The sequence below is a fragment of the Dreissena polymorpha genome, chromosome 2, assembly GCF_020536995.1.
Source record: "Dreissena polymorpha isolate Duluth1 chromosome 2, UMN_Dpol_1.0, whole genome shotgun sequence".
In the NCBI taxonomy this organism is placed as follows: Eukaryota; Metazoa; Mollusca; class Bivalvia; order Myida; family Dreissenidae; genus Dreissena; species Dreissena polymorpha.
Window position 1 is genome coordinate 47545589 of NC_068356.1, and position 19445 is coordinate 47565033.

The 19445-nt window shown below is 32.7% G+C and overlaps 1 protein-coding gene across 1 annotated transcript in view; it reads left to right on the forward strand.

Annotated features, from left to right (window-relative positions):
* LOC127866944 (uncharacterized) overlaps positions 1-19132 on the forward strand; it is a 20626-nt gene extending 1494 nt beyond the window's left edge. The window contains exons 1-2 of the mRNA XM_052407814.1: positions 1-458; positions 17517-19132. The exon at positions 1-458 is cut by the window's left edge and continues 1494 nt beyond it. Coding sequence (XP_052263774.1) covers positions 1-458; positions 17517-17902 — 844 coding nt within the window. The 3' untranslated portion in view covers positions 17903-19132. The remainder of the gene's footprint in view (positions 459-17516) is intronic.
* Positions 19133-19445: the final 313 nt, after the last annotated feature.

The following is a 19445-nucleotide window of genomic DNA, read 5'->3' on the forward strand; positions in this document are numbered from 1 at the left end:
TATCTACCTTAACCGTCACCCGAAAGCCTATCTCGACATATCACAGGTGTTTATATTCCTGTGTGGACTAGATGTATCGTGTGCGGAAAAGCTATCAAACATGATGAATGAACGCGATGATTTAAATACACGCGAGCAGCCAGACTGTCACCGAATGTTTAATAGAATCATACTCGAAGGATATAGAGAAGCTTATGCAAACGGATATTCCGACATTTCCCTTAAACTCAGTCACTTCTACTTCGATAGGAACAATATCATTGATCTCCATAAGATTTGGGAAAATAACGCGGCTAATGCGATTGTGTTGGAAGTTGACATCGATGACATGAAACCGTTTGAAAACCGACGAACATCACTTGCAAACGACGAGTGCGCATCTCAGATTACATTTGACCTTCATTCGTGCCTGGAGCTGAAAATTGTTCGGCTTACTGGACGTTGCATATTGGTAAAAGGTAAATATCAAAAAGGTACTTTTGTTTAATGTGTTTCCATTAATGTATAAGGCAAAAAGGTAATGCTATATTTTTGTATTAATCACATTCCGATAAAATGTTTCCCGATTTTATGGAATTAGCGTATTACAAACTTGTTCAGGCAGTCCATGAAATATGATATATCAAACAGAAAACGTGAAATTTAATTATTTTTAACAGCACACAGCTTACAAAATATTGATTTATAAACATATGTGAACATGCCGTCATTCAGTAAAATCGTTAGAGAAACAAGCCGATTAGTTTCACGCAGTGATGTGGTTTTTCCTTTTTTTATATTTGACAGACTGGCGCTTTTTGATTCGTACAATTATAGTTTTAAACCAGAAAAATCGCTCAAATAAAATATTTCAAGCATCATTATAATATTATTTTATTCCATTAGTAGTCAGTAAAATACAAATTACATTAACTTTTATTAAGAATCCTCTTACTCGAATTAAAATAACATTTTGTTTCGGATTAGTTTTCCTATTGTTTGGTAATTTTTATGAAAGCAATTTCTTTGAATATAAAATTAAAGTTTCCCAATGTAATGACCGGCTTAGTCGAATGCCTCCACAGTATTTACTGCACTATTTTAGTACATGTTAACCATACTATTTGTAGACCTAAAATATATATAGTTTTTGATTGTGATAAACGAACATTTCTCTTAAAATAAGATTACGAAAATAAATTAACAAAAATTGAAAACGCCTCCGGTATATTTGTGTGTGTTTCTCTTACCTGAGCACTCTCATTTGTCACAATGCTGTATCGGCCGAATCCAAACCTAGGTCTTCTCAGGTCACTAGACCACTCTGTAAACATAAAAGAACAGTTAAATTTACATTATACAAGTCGCATGTATGTTCAATCTTTATGAAACTTTGTCAAAACATTAGTTTTAATTACATTTCTGTTCAGTTTGAAAAGCATTCTGTTTGTACATAACAATTGTGCCTCGGTGCAGTTTTAGGTATATGATTATATGAAAACCATGTTTACAATTTATATATCACAATTTAAGTCAAATGTTAATGACACTTGTTCGGAATATGTGTTGTTATGATACTTGGTGCGAGATCGCATGAATTTGTGGGATCAAAAAAAATAAATAAACGTTTATGAATTTAAGCACACCGGTTCAGCTTTAAATAAAAAAAATAATATATATATATATATATATATATATATAACATCTTTAGAATTTTGATAAGCGCATAAAATACAGTTTTTTATGCTGCTTATGATAAAGTGAAATTCATTAGAATAAATTTATTGAATACGCATGTTTCATTTGCCAAATATGAGAAGTGTACCGAATGTATGTACACGGTTATGCGGCACGCAGCGTGAAATTTTAGCACCGATTTCAGACGATTCAAGGATTTATTCTTTAGTCTTAAGATATCAGCACAAACTACAAGAAGCATTTCTGTTATGAACTTTAGATTTTTGCAAATGTATTCCATTAACTTTAGGTGTTTGCAAAATGAAGTTGATAACGGTGTATTTATATTTCGTCCAGCCGTTTTTAAACCACTGTAGACATGGTTCCCGTATTGCAAAATTTTATTTGCCAGAGGAAAAAACAATGCCAATAGGGGCGGGGCAATTGCCTTATATGGCTATGATAAAACATTTTTAACCTTTTAGAAGTCACCTTTTAAGTCCAAGCTTAACTAATTATTATTATTATTATACCGGATTTATATAGCGCCATTTTCATGCAAGAGTGCACGTTCAAAGGCGCTTTACATAAGAACATTTGACGTATCGCAGATACGAATACATTGTGCAACACTGTTTCAAAAGAAATCGATCAAAACTACTCAATTATACTATAAAACTACTCTAGTATACTATAAGTACTACGTAAAAACATGCACATTAACCTTAGATTAGAAAGATCAACACGACACTATAAAACTAGCCTATGTGTATCTATAAGACAATGAAACAATAAAATCTAATGCTTAAACAATAAGTACTACGTAAAACAACAAAAAACATGCACAGTAACCATAGATTTGAAAGATCGGCAAGACAAACCAGAGACAAAACAGAGACAGAGACAATGGTAACGTCAGGAAACCATTACCACGAGTCCACAAACCCCCAAAGGAATAATTATGCTTCCTTTAAAAGGGTACATTCAAGTTCATGCTGATTGAGACAAGGGTAACGTCAGGATACCATTACCACGAGTCCACAAACCATCAAAGGAATAATTATGCTTCCTTTAAATGGGTTAATTCAAGTTCATGATGATCGAGATTTTATATAATGAATTAAAATAAACCACTGCTTATATTGGATAAGATTGGAGGAAGAGGTGAGTTTTCAGTGCCTTTTTGAACGAATTCAGTGTTAAAGAACCTCGAATGTTTGACGGAAGTTAGTTCCAGAGTTTGGGAGCAGCGTAATGAAACTTCGCTCCTCGTATGATACGGATTTAATCTTCGTTGGAATCACTAATGAAGTCGCTTCGTTCTTTGATCTTAAGTTTCGCATTGGTTCGTAGACTTCAAGTAGGTTTTTCAGATATACAGGCGATTGTCCATTTAAGGCTTTGAACGCATTGGTAAGTATTTTGAAGTGGATTCTTTTTTTTACTGGGAGCCAGTGTAATTCTTTTAGGATCGGTGTTATGTGACTATAGAGGGATGTTCTTGTAATAACACGCGCCGCAGTGTTTTTAACATTTTGTAGTTTCTTGATAGCTGATGTGTGTGTTCCGTACAGCAGTGCATTGCAATAGTCTAGCCGAGACGTGACAAGTGAATTGACCAAGTATTTTGTGGCATTTGATGTAAGATATTGCCTGATGTGACCTAATCTGACCGAAACATGATCTACTTATAGCATTAATAGGTTGTTCCATATTCATTCTTGAATCAAACCAAGCACCGAGATTTCGAACGTATTGCAATGGTTTAATTGTCGAGTCCCCTACTTGAATAGTTCATCCATCTACGTACTTGGCAATGTTTGGACTTGGAAATACTATGACCTCGGTTTTTGTCGGTGTTAAATTTTAGCATATTTAAATTCGTCCACGAGATGATATCGTGTTTGGACGCTCGCCGTTTGGACGCGGTCAGATAGGTAGGAAGCTACCCACTGTAGTGTTTTTTCAGCAAAGCCAAACTGTTGTTCGAGGCGGTTTAAAAGGGTTATGTGGTCGATGATGTCGAAAGCGGCAGAGAGATCCAGCATAACAAAGACAGTGACCTTTTTCTTATCTAATGATTGTAGGACATCGTTTTGAACTCTTAATAAAGCTGTTTCTGTTGAGTGAAACTTCCTGTATGCAGACTGGTTTTCTTCATTTAAATTGTTTACTGTCAAATGCTCATCTTTTCTTTTGCTGACAACTTTCTCCAATAATTTGAAACATATGGCAGATTCGAAACCGGGCGATAGTTTTGTAGTGTTTCTTTATCTAAGGTGGGCTGTTTTTAATAAAGGTCTTATACGTGATGTTTTATAGGATCTTGGCACACTTGCTGTTTCCATCGAAAGATTGATGATTTTTAGCAGTATTGGTAGCAGTTCAGTTTTGCATTCTTTCAGGAGCCAAGTTGGAATAGGGTCAAGCTCGCAAGATTTATTTGGGGATTGCATAATGATTATTTGAACTTCTTCCACAGTTGTCGGACGGAAATGTGTCAAACTGCATGTTTCTGCTATTGGGTTACTATCATTACTCTGTTTTGAATTTGCTTGAGAAAGGGGAATGTTCAGAGATATCTTTTCTGATACCTTCAACTTTATTTATGAAAAGATTATTGAAATCTTGTGCTAACTCATCGGATGTTTTGCCAGACAGGAGAGCTTTTTCAGATGGGGCATCTAGTAAGTGTTTTGTGATTTTGTGCATGCTCTTTTGATCACGGCCACAGGATGTTACTTTATCTGAATAAAATTCTATGCGTGCTTTTTACAACATTTTGTTCATTTTGGCGCAGAGGTTTCTTTAGATTTGATGATCAATAGTGAGTCTCGATTTTAGCCATTTTCTTTCCAAATTTCGTTTGATATGTTTAGCGTCATGAAGCTCATCTTTGTTCCACGGGCAAGTCGGCCGCAGGGTTATAGATTGTGTTCTTAGTGGAGCATGTATGTCTACCAAAGATGAAAGTTTAGTATCATATGTTTGGACAAGGGTTTTAGGGTCATGTATATTTTCAAATTGTATTTCTGTCTCTGTGATATCCTGTTTAAATGTTTCAATATTGATCGCTCGTAGTTTCCGAAAGGTAACAGTTTTTCTTACCGGAGCTGGTTTTGATGCTCTTGCATTAAAGATGACGGCATAATGGTCTTTAGAAATGTTTCCTGAGCCGACTGAAAGTCCAGGATCGGTAACAACTACGTTGGATACCGTATCCACAGTGTCCCTGGTGATCACAACGTCCAGAGTGTGTCCTCGTACGTCTGTGTTTTGCTGTCATATTTTGTCGATCGAATGCTCGTTTCTAAAACGCCATATCATTGGCCAACACAATGAGAACAACCAACCAGATGACGCGTTATAAAATTAAAATGGTGTACATGTGTAGATGGAACACCGAGTGACATATAGCGAGAAAGTCAAATTTAATTGAATATTAAAGTTATTAGCCGAGCAGGAGATCGGTTAGTTGTGTAATCACGTTGCTTTTACTGTCTTTTAACGAATCCAGTTGCATTCTGTCGGCAACTGAATGGGAACATGTGTGTTTTTAGTGAAAAAGGTCACGTGCAGTGTTCCACAATCTTTCAGCAATAGCCATATAGTGCGTTTCATACCTTGTGTAAATATAATACCTATACGAGGGTTAATTTAATTCAAACTGTGTGTTTTTGTCAACATTCGTTGTTGAAAAGTCAAACCATATACAATAGGTGTACATTTAACAACCTGAAACCCCTGGGGTAAACTCGGGGGGGGGGTAGGTCCCGGGGGGGCAGATTTATGATACTGCTGCCTGTGTGTAAACATGGGTAAAAGTTTACTTTTTTGTAAAGAATTATGTATAAGCATTGTATAATTTACGTGTTTGTTAACAGTTGCATTGATATAATACTGCTGTGTCCATGAATGGCAATTATACAGTAATCTGTGCTAATATTGATTGATATGCCAACATCGCTTCTAATACATGAGTATATGGTTCTTACTTTATTGCTGATTGGCACATTTACAGTTTAAGCAGAAGATCCATTTCTTTGGAAAGAATATCATGCATTTATCATTTTGTCAAAACTTCTAAAATATACTTTACTGTAGAGACTGTTGAATACAACCAGTCGACAGATTCTCTCATTCGAGTTAGATTGGTCTTTGTCTGCTCTGATACTTATTTGTTTAGATTGGTCTTTGTCGGTTCTGATACTACTTGAAAGTTCCCTGGGTACTCTTTAGTATACTACAATATACTCTGGGTACAGAAAATATACTAAAACGACCCAGGAATACTTTGGCTAAATGGAACCGCGGTAAGAGCATAGGGGCACGATGGCGGTGAGGTGTCGGTTTTATCGTGGAACATTCATGGTTTAACTGATTTGAAAAGATCTAGTTCAGAGTTTACAAATATTTTTAGTTCATTTGATATCTGTTTTTGGTTTGAAACATGGACAAAGCTCTCTAATAACATTACGCTTGACGGCTATCTATCTTTTAATTTCTTTAGAAAATTTCAACATAGAAACGCTCGACGGTGTAGCGGTGGTATTGCTATTTATATAAAAGATCATTTAAAAAATGGAATTGAAATTATACGTAATCATTATGACACAATTATTTTGATCAAATTAAATCATGCGTTTTTTAATAAGGCCCGTGATATTTACATATGTGGAAGCTATATATGGGGAGAGGACTCACCAGTCTACAATACAATTAATGTTGATCTTGTTGATATTTTAGAAAATGATATCACATATTATTGAGATTGGAAATGTTTTTATAACAGGCGATTTGAATAGTAGAATCGGTAATAAAATTGATTTTATTGTACACGATACAATTAATACCGAACATGATGATGTCGATTATTCACCAGACCAAACCTTTGCCAGGGCCTCAATAGATAAAATACAAAATAGTCATGGCATTGAATTACTTGATCTGTGTAAATCCTCTACATTACGTATTATCAATGGTAGACTATGCGATAGTTGTAAACCCACATTTTTCTCAAATAACGGTTCTTCAGTGATTGATTATCTGTTGACTACAGAAAGCAATTTTCCATTGTTAGCAAACATTACTGTTTGTGATTTTAACGAATGGGGCGATCATGCACCATTGCAGTTTTCATTGTATTGTTATAATTATTCGCCTTGTTATGATGCTTTCACTGATGTTAAATATCAATGGAACAATACATTTCGAGATTAATTTCGTTCAGGAATTATTTCTCGACTTCCCGTATTGACAGAAATTGTTGAAAATATTGATTGTACAAGTTAACTTTCAATTAACGTAGCTGTAGAAAAATGTACTAGTACAATCCGGAACGTTGCGGATCCGTTGTTTTTAAAATCTCGTGTTTACAGAAATAAACCCACGTTCTTTGTTGACAGTTGTATAAAACACGCTGATTGGTTTGACAACGAGTGTATAATTGTTCGAAATCAATACCATGACGCTTTACGATGTTTTAATTGTATTAAGTCTGATATAAATAGGAAAAAGTTGTGTGAAAAGAAAAGTATTTATAAGCAATTAATTAACAAAAAGAAAAAAAAAAGCATTTAAACCAAAAATGATAGAAGTTGAAAATTAAAAAAGAAAAAAGCCGAAGGAATTTTGGAAATATTTTAAATCTAAAAACAAAATAAATGGCAATAAAATTTCAATACATTCATTCAAGGATTATTTTGAAAATTTGAGTAATAATATTAATCATACTAATAATGCCGAAGCTGGAGAAATTTGTTCAAATAATAATTTTAAAGAGGAAAATTGTACTTTTCCAGAACTAGATCAGCCGATAACATTATATGAAGTTAGGAATGCAGTTAAACGCTTAAAACGTAATAAAGCGGCTGGTAGTGACTTTATTTTAAATGAATATTTTCTTGAAAGTTTGGATATTTTATCAAATCATTTATGTGACATGTTTAATAGTATTTTAGTTTCTGGCTTTTTCCCCGATCAGTGGACAGAAGGAGTTATCATACCTCTTCATATAAAAGGCTCTGTTGATGATGTTAGAGGGATAACACTTGTTGTTTTTCTCAGTTGTTTACAACCATTTTAAACAAACGTATCGATCGTTTTGTGAAGACAATGCTTAAATTTCTGATGCCCAATTTGGATTCAGAAAAGGATGTTCAACTGTTGATGCTATTTATATCTTGTTGTCTGTTGTGCAGCATTATTTAAATGAAAACAAAAGTTTGTATGTTATTTATGTTGATTTGCTCAAATGTTTTGATAGTATATATCGCAATGCATTATGGTTAAAAATGTATAAATCTGGTGTACAAGGTAAACTTTTGAGAATAATTAAGAATATGTATGAAAATGTTAAATCTTGTGTCAAGTCGTGTACATCATATTCTGAATACTTTAGTTATGCTGTCGGTCTAAGACAAGGGGAGATAATGTCCCCGATTATTTTTTCACTGTTTGTAGAAGATTTTGAACTATTTTTGCAAGATAGCACATTGTCTGGCCTAAATATAGACGACATAACCTTAATTTTATTATTATTTGCGGATGACATGGCTATTCTAGGTAAATCACCAAAAGAAGTACAGAACCACTTAGATAGCCTATATGTCTATTGTAATACATGGGGGCTTAGTGTGAATACTTCAAAAACAAAAATAATGGTTTTTCGTAAAAGGGGTAAAATTCGAAATGATGAAAAATGGACATATAATGGCCAAGATATAGAAATCGTAGATCATTTTAATTATCTCGGCACTGTTTTAAATTACACTGGTAGTTTCACTTTAAATAAAGAACATTTGGTTGGAAAAGCCCTTAAGGCTATGAATATTTTACTCTATAAATGTAAGCAGTATGATTTAAACCTAAATTATTTTGCCAGTTGTTTGATTCTTTTGTTGGATCTATTAGTTGTTATGCCTCTGAAATATGGGGTTTCAATAAATCAAAAGAGATCGAACGCATTTATTTAAAATTTTGCAAGAGATTGTTAAATGTGAAAATAAGCACATGTAACGCTACAGTTTATGGTGAGCTAGGCAGATATCCATTATATGTAAATAGATACGTACGCATTGTTAAGAATTGGTTAAAAATTATTAACAGTAAAAATATTATACAAACTGTGTATATTCAAGCATTAAATGATTGTAATAAGGGATGCAACAATTGGGTTGCAAATGTTAAACAATTGTTAAACGATTACGGATTTTCCTATGTTTTTGAAGCAGCAAATATAACTAATAGTCATGCTTTTGTTTGTGAATTTAAATGCAGAATTATTGACACCTTTAAGCAAGAATGGTTTGGTGATATGAATAGAGTTTCTACTCTAGATATGTATAGAATGTTTAAAACTACTATTGAATATGAAAACTATTTAGATTTATTACCCAAGAGTCTACGTTTATACTCTGTGAAATTAAGGGCTTCCGCCCATCCATTGAGAATTCAGACAGGAAGATACTCACGCAACAATATCCCCCGTAAAGAACGTTATTGCCTTTGTTGTAATCAACGGGATATAGAGGATGAATTCCATTTTATTTGTGTTTGTTCATGTTACCGTTTTCTACGGCAAAAATTCATTAAACAATTTTATTTCGTGAATCCATCGGTTGTTAAGTTCCATAGTTAATTAACATCAACTTGTAAATTTGAAATATTAAACGTGTGTAAATATGTTAAGGAAGCATAATCTGTACGAAATGCTCTTTTAAATAATACCACTGAATTATAGTTTGACTTTCTTCAAAGAAGTGTATGTATCACTTTGCAGTCACTGATAGTATTTGTAATACATTGTCCATACTGCCTTTAACATTATTATGTTTCTCCTTGTCAAAATCTTTGTTTATCTCTGTTCTTATTTTGTTTAGAAATGTCATTTCATTGAATTTAGTTCTGAAATGTCATTTAACTTACTAACATATATACATCATTATATTGATTTGGTTACCTACTATAGTATAAGGATACGTGACATTACTTTATTTATAATTATATGCATTAAAGACGATGTACTTATGTATAAGTCTTAATAAACTGTCTGTTCTGTTCTGTTCTGTTCTGCTAAATCTGCCGTTGTTGACTCTATTTTCAAATTTTTATTTTTATGTTTATATTCTGTGAAAGGGCCTCAGCGATGATATTAATTATTATAGAAACTCATACTCAAAAAAGCATACTGAGTTAGGTTTTGTTCAAAGAGGATTGTGTTTGGTATTCAGAAGTGCGTTTTATGACAGATTTTAGGCAGAGTAAATCTCTGGTAAAGTCTTAATATTGGCCAAGTGCATTTTAGTGCACATGTATTTAGTATTGTTCGTACCCAGGGTGCATTGTTGTGTACTTAAGAGTACCTCAGGTACTTTAAAGAAGTATCGGGCCAACAATGACCAGTCGAGCTCCAGTTGTTTAGGCGCTGCAATTATTATCTGGAAGTAAAGGTCAAGGCTCACACACTTGGCTAACTCGGCAATGGTTATTGTTGAAAAATTTATCCACAAACAGTTAATTAATATTACTTTTAATTATCTAATACATTCCCCAAATACTTTCACCGGTAATTACTTTTTTAAAAATCCTACAGAATAATAACAACTTAAACTTAAGTTATCTGAATATTCATAATGGCTAATTTTAAAGAAGGTTTGAAATGTTTTGACTGTTGAAGTAAATTTACTGAAAACATGTATTTAAATGTACTAAATATGTCATTTTATACGAAACCTGTAAAAACACTAGGACATTTAAACCAATGAGATTTGTTTTTGGTAAGTTACACATGTAAAATGCATACAGTTTTATTTTTTATTATCAGATTTCATCTGTAATCAATATTGATATCATATTAATGGCAAAGCTGTGTTGTTTCTGTATGATTTACCTTCTTTTTTCTTAGTTTTTAGTTTTTTTACAAAGGAAATTTAGAACACAAACCATGGAGACAATATAAAATCATTTAATTTTGTTTTATATATGGTATCATCAACATTCAAAATATTTTATTTTATTATTATAAATGCAGTTTCCATGAAAAAGGTGTCAAATTTTAATCAAGGTAATTGTTAATCTTTACTGTCTAAAATATTGAATTACTAATTTTAAGATTATTTTTTTGTTTCCTATAAACCATATGGACACATTAAATGCATTTATAAAAATTGTTATGTCATAAAAAGTTATTTTAAATTAGAACCTTTTTTCTTTATAGGTTATCACACACATTGACAAAAAACTATCAACAATCAAGTTTATTTTCAAATATCTTTGAACACATTTCTTTAAACTCTATACTGAGTTTTTGTACATACAGTAATGTCCATTTATACCATTTAAAGTTCTATGTGAAAAGCAATGCTGCAAATTTTCTCTTTTTTTAACATTCATTTATTTTATACAATTTTTTGTTCGGAAAGATTATAATAAGATATACTGTCTTCATTATTATAAGTAAATGTATTTTTTAATGTTTTAAATGCATTTACTTGAACAAATAAATAAATAAGATATGCAATAGACAATTTTTGTGTTGGGTAAAGCATTTACTTACATTGCAATCAAATGATTTAAACAAGTCCATTTTTTGTTTCTTCACAATGAACACCATATTTACACATAATATTAACATTAATTTATTTGTCAAAAACATAACTTATAAGACAATATAAATTCAAAAGAAGTTGTTTGTTTTGCGCAAAATAAAGCTTCTTGCGGACAAGTATGGTAGCAGTGTCTGTGTTCAAAAATTAATTGAAAAAAAACTAATAGATTTGAACTGAAAAAAACAGATTTAACATATTCTCATAATTATGTATCTTTCCAAAACACATGAAAAACAATTGAATAGCACAATTTTTACAGCCTTTTTTAGAACTTGTTGCAGAAATTTAATTCCAAGTATATGGACACATCATTTTAATAGCATAAGTATTAGGACCTTGCAAGAATAAATTGTGTCATCATGACATGATTCAACCTACAGTACACTATGATTCAAGTAAAATATAATTTCCTGAAAATAGGAACATTTAAAAATGGTTCGCTTTCTCCCTGTGTTTTGTTCATATGTGCATTTAGTCAGACGTGTAGAACTGTTTCATGAATTTAAATTGATGCATTAGTTTCAATTAGTGAATGGCATTATGTATAATTATATTATGAGTGACTGACCTTTTTCACAAATAGTTCAGTCATGTTGGTAAAGCATGTAAAGTGATTCAGGTTATGTAATTGCCCGTGTGTCATACCAATGACCAGGGATCATATTTTTTCGGTTTTGTCGGTCCTAGACCGATTGGGGTCATGAAAGACCGATTGAAAATCCCGCACGGTCGGTCCGATTCTGTTAGCTAAAATTCCCATGTCATTAAATTGATTACACGGTGCAGATGTTAACACACCCTAATTACATTCTTATCTCGATATGGTGTCTCTAAACCGGTCAGGACCAGTTTATTGCACGTCAGCCGACAAACCCCTGACCCCAAGCAGCGAAGATTCGCGCGGTTGTGTATTAGTCATGCGTGAATAACGGTTTTCCCGTGTCAATATCAATCGATAATTTCACTGGCTTATATCTAGCACACTTATCGGTCCTAAATGTGTGCTCGTCCACGATTAAATCGTTATCAGTTACTTCGATACATTTTCCACCAGCGTAATAATCCGGCAATAAATGAATGAAATGTGCGGATGATCGACAGAACAGCCGAAAGTTATTTTTATGGGCGGAACTTCACATAAAATAGTACACAAGAAAAATAATATACATTGTATAAATCTTTAGTAAAAATCGTGTTTGAATCGAAATAATTCGTTTACTTTAGTGTTTGTTGTTGAAGGGAAATCGTTGTTGAATAACCCACGACCGGAAGTTTAGATGCATGGATTCAAATCACTCGTTCTTCGCACTCGTGATAATATTGACAACGATGAAAAAAGTCAGATAAAACAGCACACGAAACAACAATGAAATAGCAAATTATCAAAATGAGAAAACTTATGTTCCGTTTAAAAAAATGCATAAGGGAATTTAACTTGCACATTTATTATACCACCTTCATGAATGGCAAAATCAATTTAATTTATTTAAACGTAATTTGTAATTATTTCGGATATAATTTTTCGGACACTTTTTCCCCATTTAAATCCAGACCGATTGATGTTGCGGGAAAATATGAACCCTGCCATTGACCCCATACCAATGACCCAGGATAGATCCCAATTTCTCACATTTTGTTTTTAGAACTAACCACAACTGGTTTTTATTTTAGCAATCCATGCATTTTTTAAATATTGAACAAAAAATTATAATATGTGTAGCAGCATACTTGATGATTAATGCAAATGTCAATTGTCTCAAATGAAATGAAGCATTCATGGACAATGTTGTCGCTAATTTATCACGGAAAAAAAGATTTTCATTTTAAATGAATTTATGAGTAAAAATCGGTTGTTTTTTTTTTAATATTTAGCACACAAGTATAAATATAAACATGGTAAAAACATGATGTTGATTGTTATAAAACTATCTAGAAATGCGACAAGTAAATACAAGTTACAGAGACCTTTGTTAATACAAATGTACTTCTAAAACCATACTGTACTGTACATTCCAAATTATAAATAAGTAAATGAAATTATAAAAATACTACCTTCTTTACAGAGGACATTGCTGATGTTCTTCTCATGATAGGACATTCAATTTGTAATTCAGTGACGCACTAAACATAATCAAAGATACCCTTCCAGCTAATTGAATTCCTGTTAGGAAACTCCTTGATTATGATTCTGTAAATTCAGATGTTTAAGCTGCAATACACATGCCTGTCTTTTCAGTATTATCCATCCATGTTTTCCAGATTGCTCCATCAATTCCAGTTAGAAATATAGATCTATCTGACTAACCTTTCGTATCAGATTTTTTTCAGTAAGAATCATCTCTTCTGTTTTAACAAAGGGCATATCCAGCACAACAAAGAATGGCCACACTTAATTTTAAAAGAATCCAGAGACTGCACTTTGTTTACAATTGACCTTGCTTTCTCGTCGCAATTTCGCAAACAAGGGAAAGAACTGTGTTCTTTATAAGGTACTTCTTATAGGTTACATTACAGTAAATAACCGTTTCATGAAGGGCTGTACTTTCTAAAAAAGTACTATAGTTGACAGGAAGGCATGTTTTACACTTTTATCTATTATTCGGGTGTTATCTTTCGGAGATAATGGTAGGGCATGAATAGGTGTTCACTACTGAATCCCTGAAATATGATAAACTTGAAGACTATAGTAAACCATCGCACTGACAAAGGTCACATTCCACTAAGAAACGGCCGAAAAAAAGTTGCAAAAACAGTCGATTTTTATTTGTGTCAAGTTTTTTCTTGCTTTGTACATGGCTTATCTTTTTTATTGCATAAATCGATTCCGCTTAGAATGTCCTTTAAGAAAAGGTATGGTTATGGGGGTCTCTATGTGCAAAATGTTGCATTTATTTTGGCCTAAAGTTGTCGCTTTCACATTGAATTATATAGGGAAACTATTTAGTGTATTCTGACCTTAAGGATAAATGTATAAATATTTAGTCTACCGAAAGTTTGTTAGAGAAAGCAAATGAAATCAACTTAATGAATTTCTTCAAATGTTCTCTATAAGGTCCGCGCAATCACAAGACATGTTTAGAGATTATTCTAGCATAGCAACTAAGTTTTACCCTACGCTCGGTTTATAGAAACGCACTTACGCATTTAGAAAAACATACGTAACTTTATACGTACGCAAATTTTCGTCCGTAAAGTTACGCATTGTACCAGAAACGGCCCCCTGGTCCGTTGAAAAACATGGCCGCCAGTCTTCCTTTCATGGCTATAATAAAACATTATCTATGGTCTAGATTTCAAATGTTAAGTCCAATATTCATGAAAAGCAATCAGAATAACTTCTAATGATACCTCGGCTAAGATTGAAAATTGTTTCGATTCGTTGATAAACGTGCCAGCCGGTGAATAGGGCAGTTGTATTTTACGGATATAATGAACGTGCGCTAAAACTCTAGTACAGACATTTTGACTGCATTCATGACACTTGGTAAACACATTTGGTGTTATGATACCTTTGCCGAGTTCTAAAATGACTCTGGTCCGTTGAAAATCTTGGCCGCCAATGGGCGGGTAGTTTTCTTTATATGGCTGTTAGGAAACCGGTTTAACGATCTATGGTACAAGTTTAGTCGAATCTTCACGCAAGTTGGTAATATTATTTGTTTAAATAATTTCTCAGCTGAGATAAAAAAAAATAGTTCAATCCGTTCAGAAAAAACGGCCTCCATGTGGCTAGGAAGTTTTCCTTATATAGCCATTACGAAACCTTTTTTAACACTCTAGGGTCATATTCGTAATAACACCGTCATCGTCATGAAATTTGCTCTGATAATGAGATGTTATGATAGCTAGACGGATTGAGAACATCTTTCTGGTGCGTTGAAAAGCAGGGGAAATATAATTAGTTCCCAAATGCATATTTGATTGAAACAGTTTTACGCTATAGACGCCTTATTTTAGCGCAATCTTTATAACACCTGGTCAAGACATTGTTTTAATAATTGCTCGAATATTTATTTAATGTGGGCGGCTCGTAAGGAAAAATGACAGCACAGTGGTTTGGCAGTTTTCATAGTATGGCTATAGTGAAACCGCCTCAACACTATAGAAGTCGCATTTTAGTCCAATTATTATGAAGCTTGATTAGAACATTTTGTGTTATGATGTATCGGCTTAATAAAAACAGAGTGTTCCGGTGACCTTAGAAATGAATTCATTAAGGGGCGGGCAGCTTCCCTTAAATTAACTTAGTGAAAGCGTGGTAACGCTCTTGTGGCCATACCTTATGTTAAGTCTTTATTAAACTCTGTCAGAACATATCTTCTAATGATATCTTAGCTTAGTTTAAATATTTCCGGATCTTTAACACGAATAACCGACTGAAGGTTGAGCATTTCCCCTCATATGACTGTAGTGATAAGTTATCAATGATCAAGCCGATTTGTTTTTCAAATTACATGACATTCGGTCAGAACATACGTTCTTATGACAGCTGAGTTCGCAACTTGTTCCGGATTGTTGAAAAACTAGAAAAACTTGACCGCCACTCTTCATTACACTTAATCAGAACATTTTGAGAAGTAAGAGCTAAACAGCTCTAAGTGTCATAGGAACAATGCAAGCATTAGGCCTAATTTAATTAAGTTTAATTGCTGTCAGTCTTCTCAAATTGCACCGTTTATGTTGTATTTTGACAAAAACTAATATGTTTGAAAACGTGTCGGGATTTTTGTAAATTGACATGTCATATTCTTTATACTCGGCATTAAAATCGAAAAAGTTCCGACGTGATTTTAAAACTAATTTAAATAAACAATGTACAGTTTTAATTTGAAATCAAATTCTTCGTTTTCTAGCGATAATGTTTCGCATTTTCAGTATGAGTCTCCCTCGTTTGTGTTATTTCGCTCACGCATTTATATAATTCATTCATTTTTATATTCTGTGTCCGAAAACTAGAAAATGCGCTTGTTGTCAAACAGTGCATGTCGATGTATCGTGATATCCTACGCGTTAAACGTGTAACTACTTGGTTGTTTTTATTTTTCATGTTTTGATAATTGCAAATATGGTTTTCTTTACTTAATGACTATTCTTAACAAACTAATATCTGCGCTTAATACTATTTCTTAAAACCTAGCTCAGAGGCCATAATACATGTTTCAAGAAAAATAGTGTTATGCCGGAAACTCTCGAGTAGTTTCCCGTCAAAATGAAATTGCACAATTACATTATAATTATAAAGATCCACAATGTTTAAACCAATACGTTAGCTATAAAGTCTACTTCACTTCAGCAAAAAATAATTGAAACATACAAATAATTGTAATCGACATTAACCCATTTATGCCTAGCGTCTAGAAAAAAGGCCTTGACAAACAGCGTAGACCATGATGAGACGCCGCATGACGCGGCGTCTCATCTAGTTCTGCGCTGTTTGCTTAAAGACATTTCTGTAAAAAGTATTCTAAATATAGAAAAAAATATACTAGACATCCCTAATTTTGGAAATAAATTAATCCAATTTAGAAGGATGGTAGAGTCCACTAGGCATAAATGGGTTAAATATTAAAGTGAGCTAGCAAAACGTTTGCAAACACTTGTCTTTTACCCTACAGAACGAAGCATTGTTAAAGCAAATTAGCAGATTTGCAACCTTATTGCAGTTTGTAGATATGTTCAATTGTTGGCATTTAATTATAACAAACTTATCTCGTTGCAGTAATTTTGATTTGTATGGCAATAGGAACGGTATACTCTGTACGGGAGATAACCGATGCGAGGTGTTTGGTAATACAAGCTGTCTGGGTTGTCATTTATTTATGCATGTAGATAAGGGAAGTGTATCTAAATAGTATATATTTCCAATAGTTGATAGAACATTGCCATTGTTAGTTTACACCCTACGGCATATTCATTGTGGATTATATATTGATTTTAAAGATTCATTTATACCAGCATGCATATGACTAGAAATGTGGGACACAACATAGTATGAATAAAACACTCATACAAACGTATTGTAAACGTGTTGCAAGTTGGAAATAATTTAAGTGAACCATTTGAAAATATAAAACTTATAGTATTGCATTTTTTTAGCTAAACAGCACTAAAATAATACTTCTGATTTATATGTATTATGACGGGATGCGTTTTGAAACTAAAACATTGTTTTTGTTTTTAGTATTCAATATTGAACAAATGCAACCACATTTACTATGTATAAGCATTGCAAAAACTTCATTATTTTTTCAGATTCTGCCAGTGTGGGCACATTGGAATTTCCGGTCTGCATTATTCTAGATATTGCCGATCCAACCCAGTGCACAGAGCTTCCTCCTGTACTTCCCTCCATCCAAGACATTGACTTTACCCGTGTCACATGTTCCTGTACCTGGCTACGCAGTCTGCTCAGCATGATGCTGACACGTAATAGATATATTGTCTGTTGGCTGAATGACTGTCACTTAACTGCGTGTAGAGACGGCGAAGCAAACGCATCATACACGACTGGACACATGAGTTTACATTTCTTTCAAAACAAATACTTATCAATAAGCCTAGATGATGATACCGGTTTGTGGGAGATTCTGCATGGTCTGAGTATAGTCCCTTTCGGTAACATGATTTCTCTCCCTTGAAAAGTATACACAAGAGTTGTCGTTACTTTTTCGTCTACTTCCGATGAGCAAAATTATTATTCCGAAGTAGAGATCCAGAATTATTGAGAATATATAACACGTTTATGTGTCAAAGTTGTCTATAATAGTTTCTTTTTTTATTCATAATATTGGACATTATACCGGACTTTATTTGGCGTTTGAAATATATAAAAATTATAGTGTTTTTAAATCGTGTAAATTATGCGTACCGGTATTTCTTCACGAGTGTTAATTTATTGTGTGTTGACATTTGTTAGTGTTGTGGTATGACCTCCTATCGTATAACATGGTAAATGTCGTCAAAAAAGTTACACACACAATATATGGAGTACAACGTTATTCTTAATTACTATGTAAAACAATAAAATAAATTAAATAAGATATACGCATATGGATTAATGACTGTTAAAAGACAAATATTTAATATATATAATGTATATAATTAAGTACATACTATATTATTATATACATGTATTATTAATTTCCTCTTAAACTGTTTTTGCAATGTTTAAAATATAAGAAGTTGAAAGAATTTGCATGTACACAAAAACTCGCAAATCAGAACGGGTAACCAAGTGTCAATGGTCATTCACAGTTTGCGGCATTTGTTTTGATAACGAATTAGTAGAAAGCCCACATATGGTGTAAGATGACACTTGTTGACACCTATTGATAATTACTGGCGCATTTTAAAATAGGTACATTAAATTCGGAAGACTTAAACCGAAATAAATAAACATGCTTTATTCTATGTGATATTATTGAAAAGTATAACTGATTGAATATATTATTACGCATTTTATAAGCATTAAAAATATATTTAGCAAAGTTTATAATTTATAAGCCGACTGCATTACAATGTCAAATTTATTTAACGTTGGCCACCTTTGAAAATATGGTTTTAAATGTTCCTTTCTAATTTTTCTATATAGCGGACAAACAAGTAAAAAGGTATACTCGTTTTCTATGGCATGTCCGTTGCAAAACTTACATTTTCTATTTTCGCATAGTATCTTATGATAACGACCGCTTTCGATTTCTAATTTATGTGACAAGTATGAGGCGAAACAATGAACCACCGCCTAGTTCCTGGCCACAATACGGTGTTGTGCTGGAGTAATGAACATGTATATTTTATGATGTAGTTTATAATATTTTGTATTTTGTCACGTTGACTGTATATTCTATGTAGTTTTTGTTGTAAATGTATTTTTTGTAATTAAGAAAATAACAAAAGTCCTTAAAGGTTTTACTCCATTTTGATTTAATAGAAAATAGAATTCATATGTTAAAAATATTATTATGTAATTGAAATTAATAGAAATTATGTATATTTTGTAAAAAAGAAAATAAAAAACTTCATTCATGTTTTATGTCGTACTCCATTTTCAATTAATTGAAATTATGTATATTTTCTAATAAAGAAAATAAACAACTTCATACATGTTTTATGTCGTACTCAATTTTGATTTAATAAAAAAATAGCATTCACATGTTTAACAATATTATTATGTTATTATGT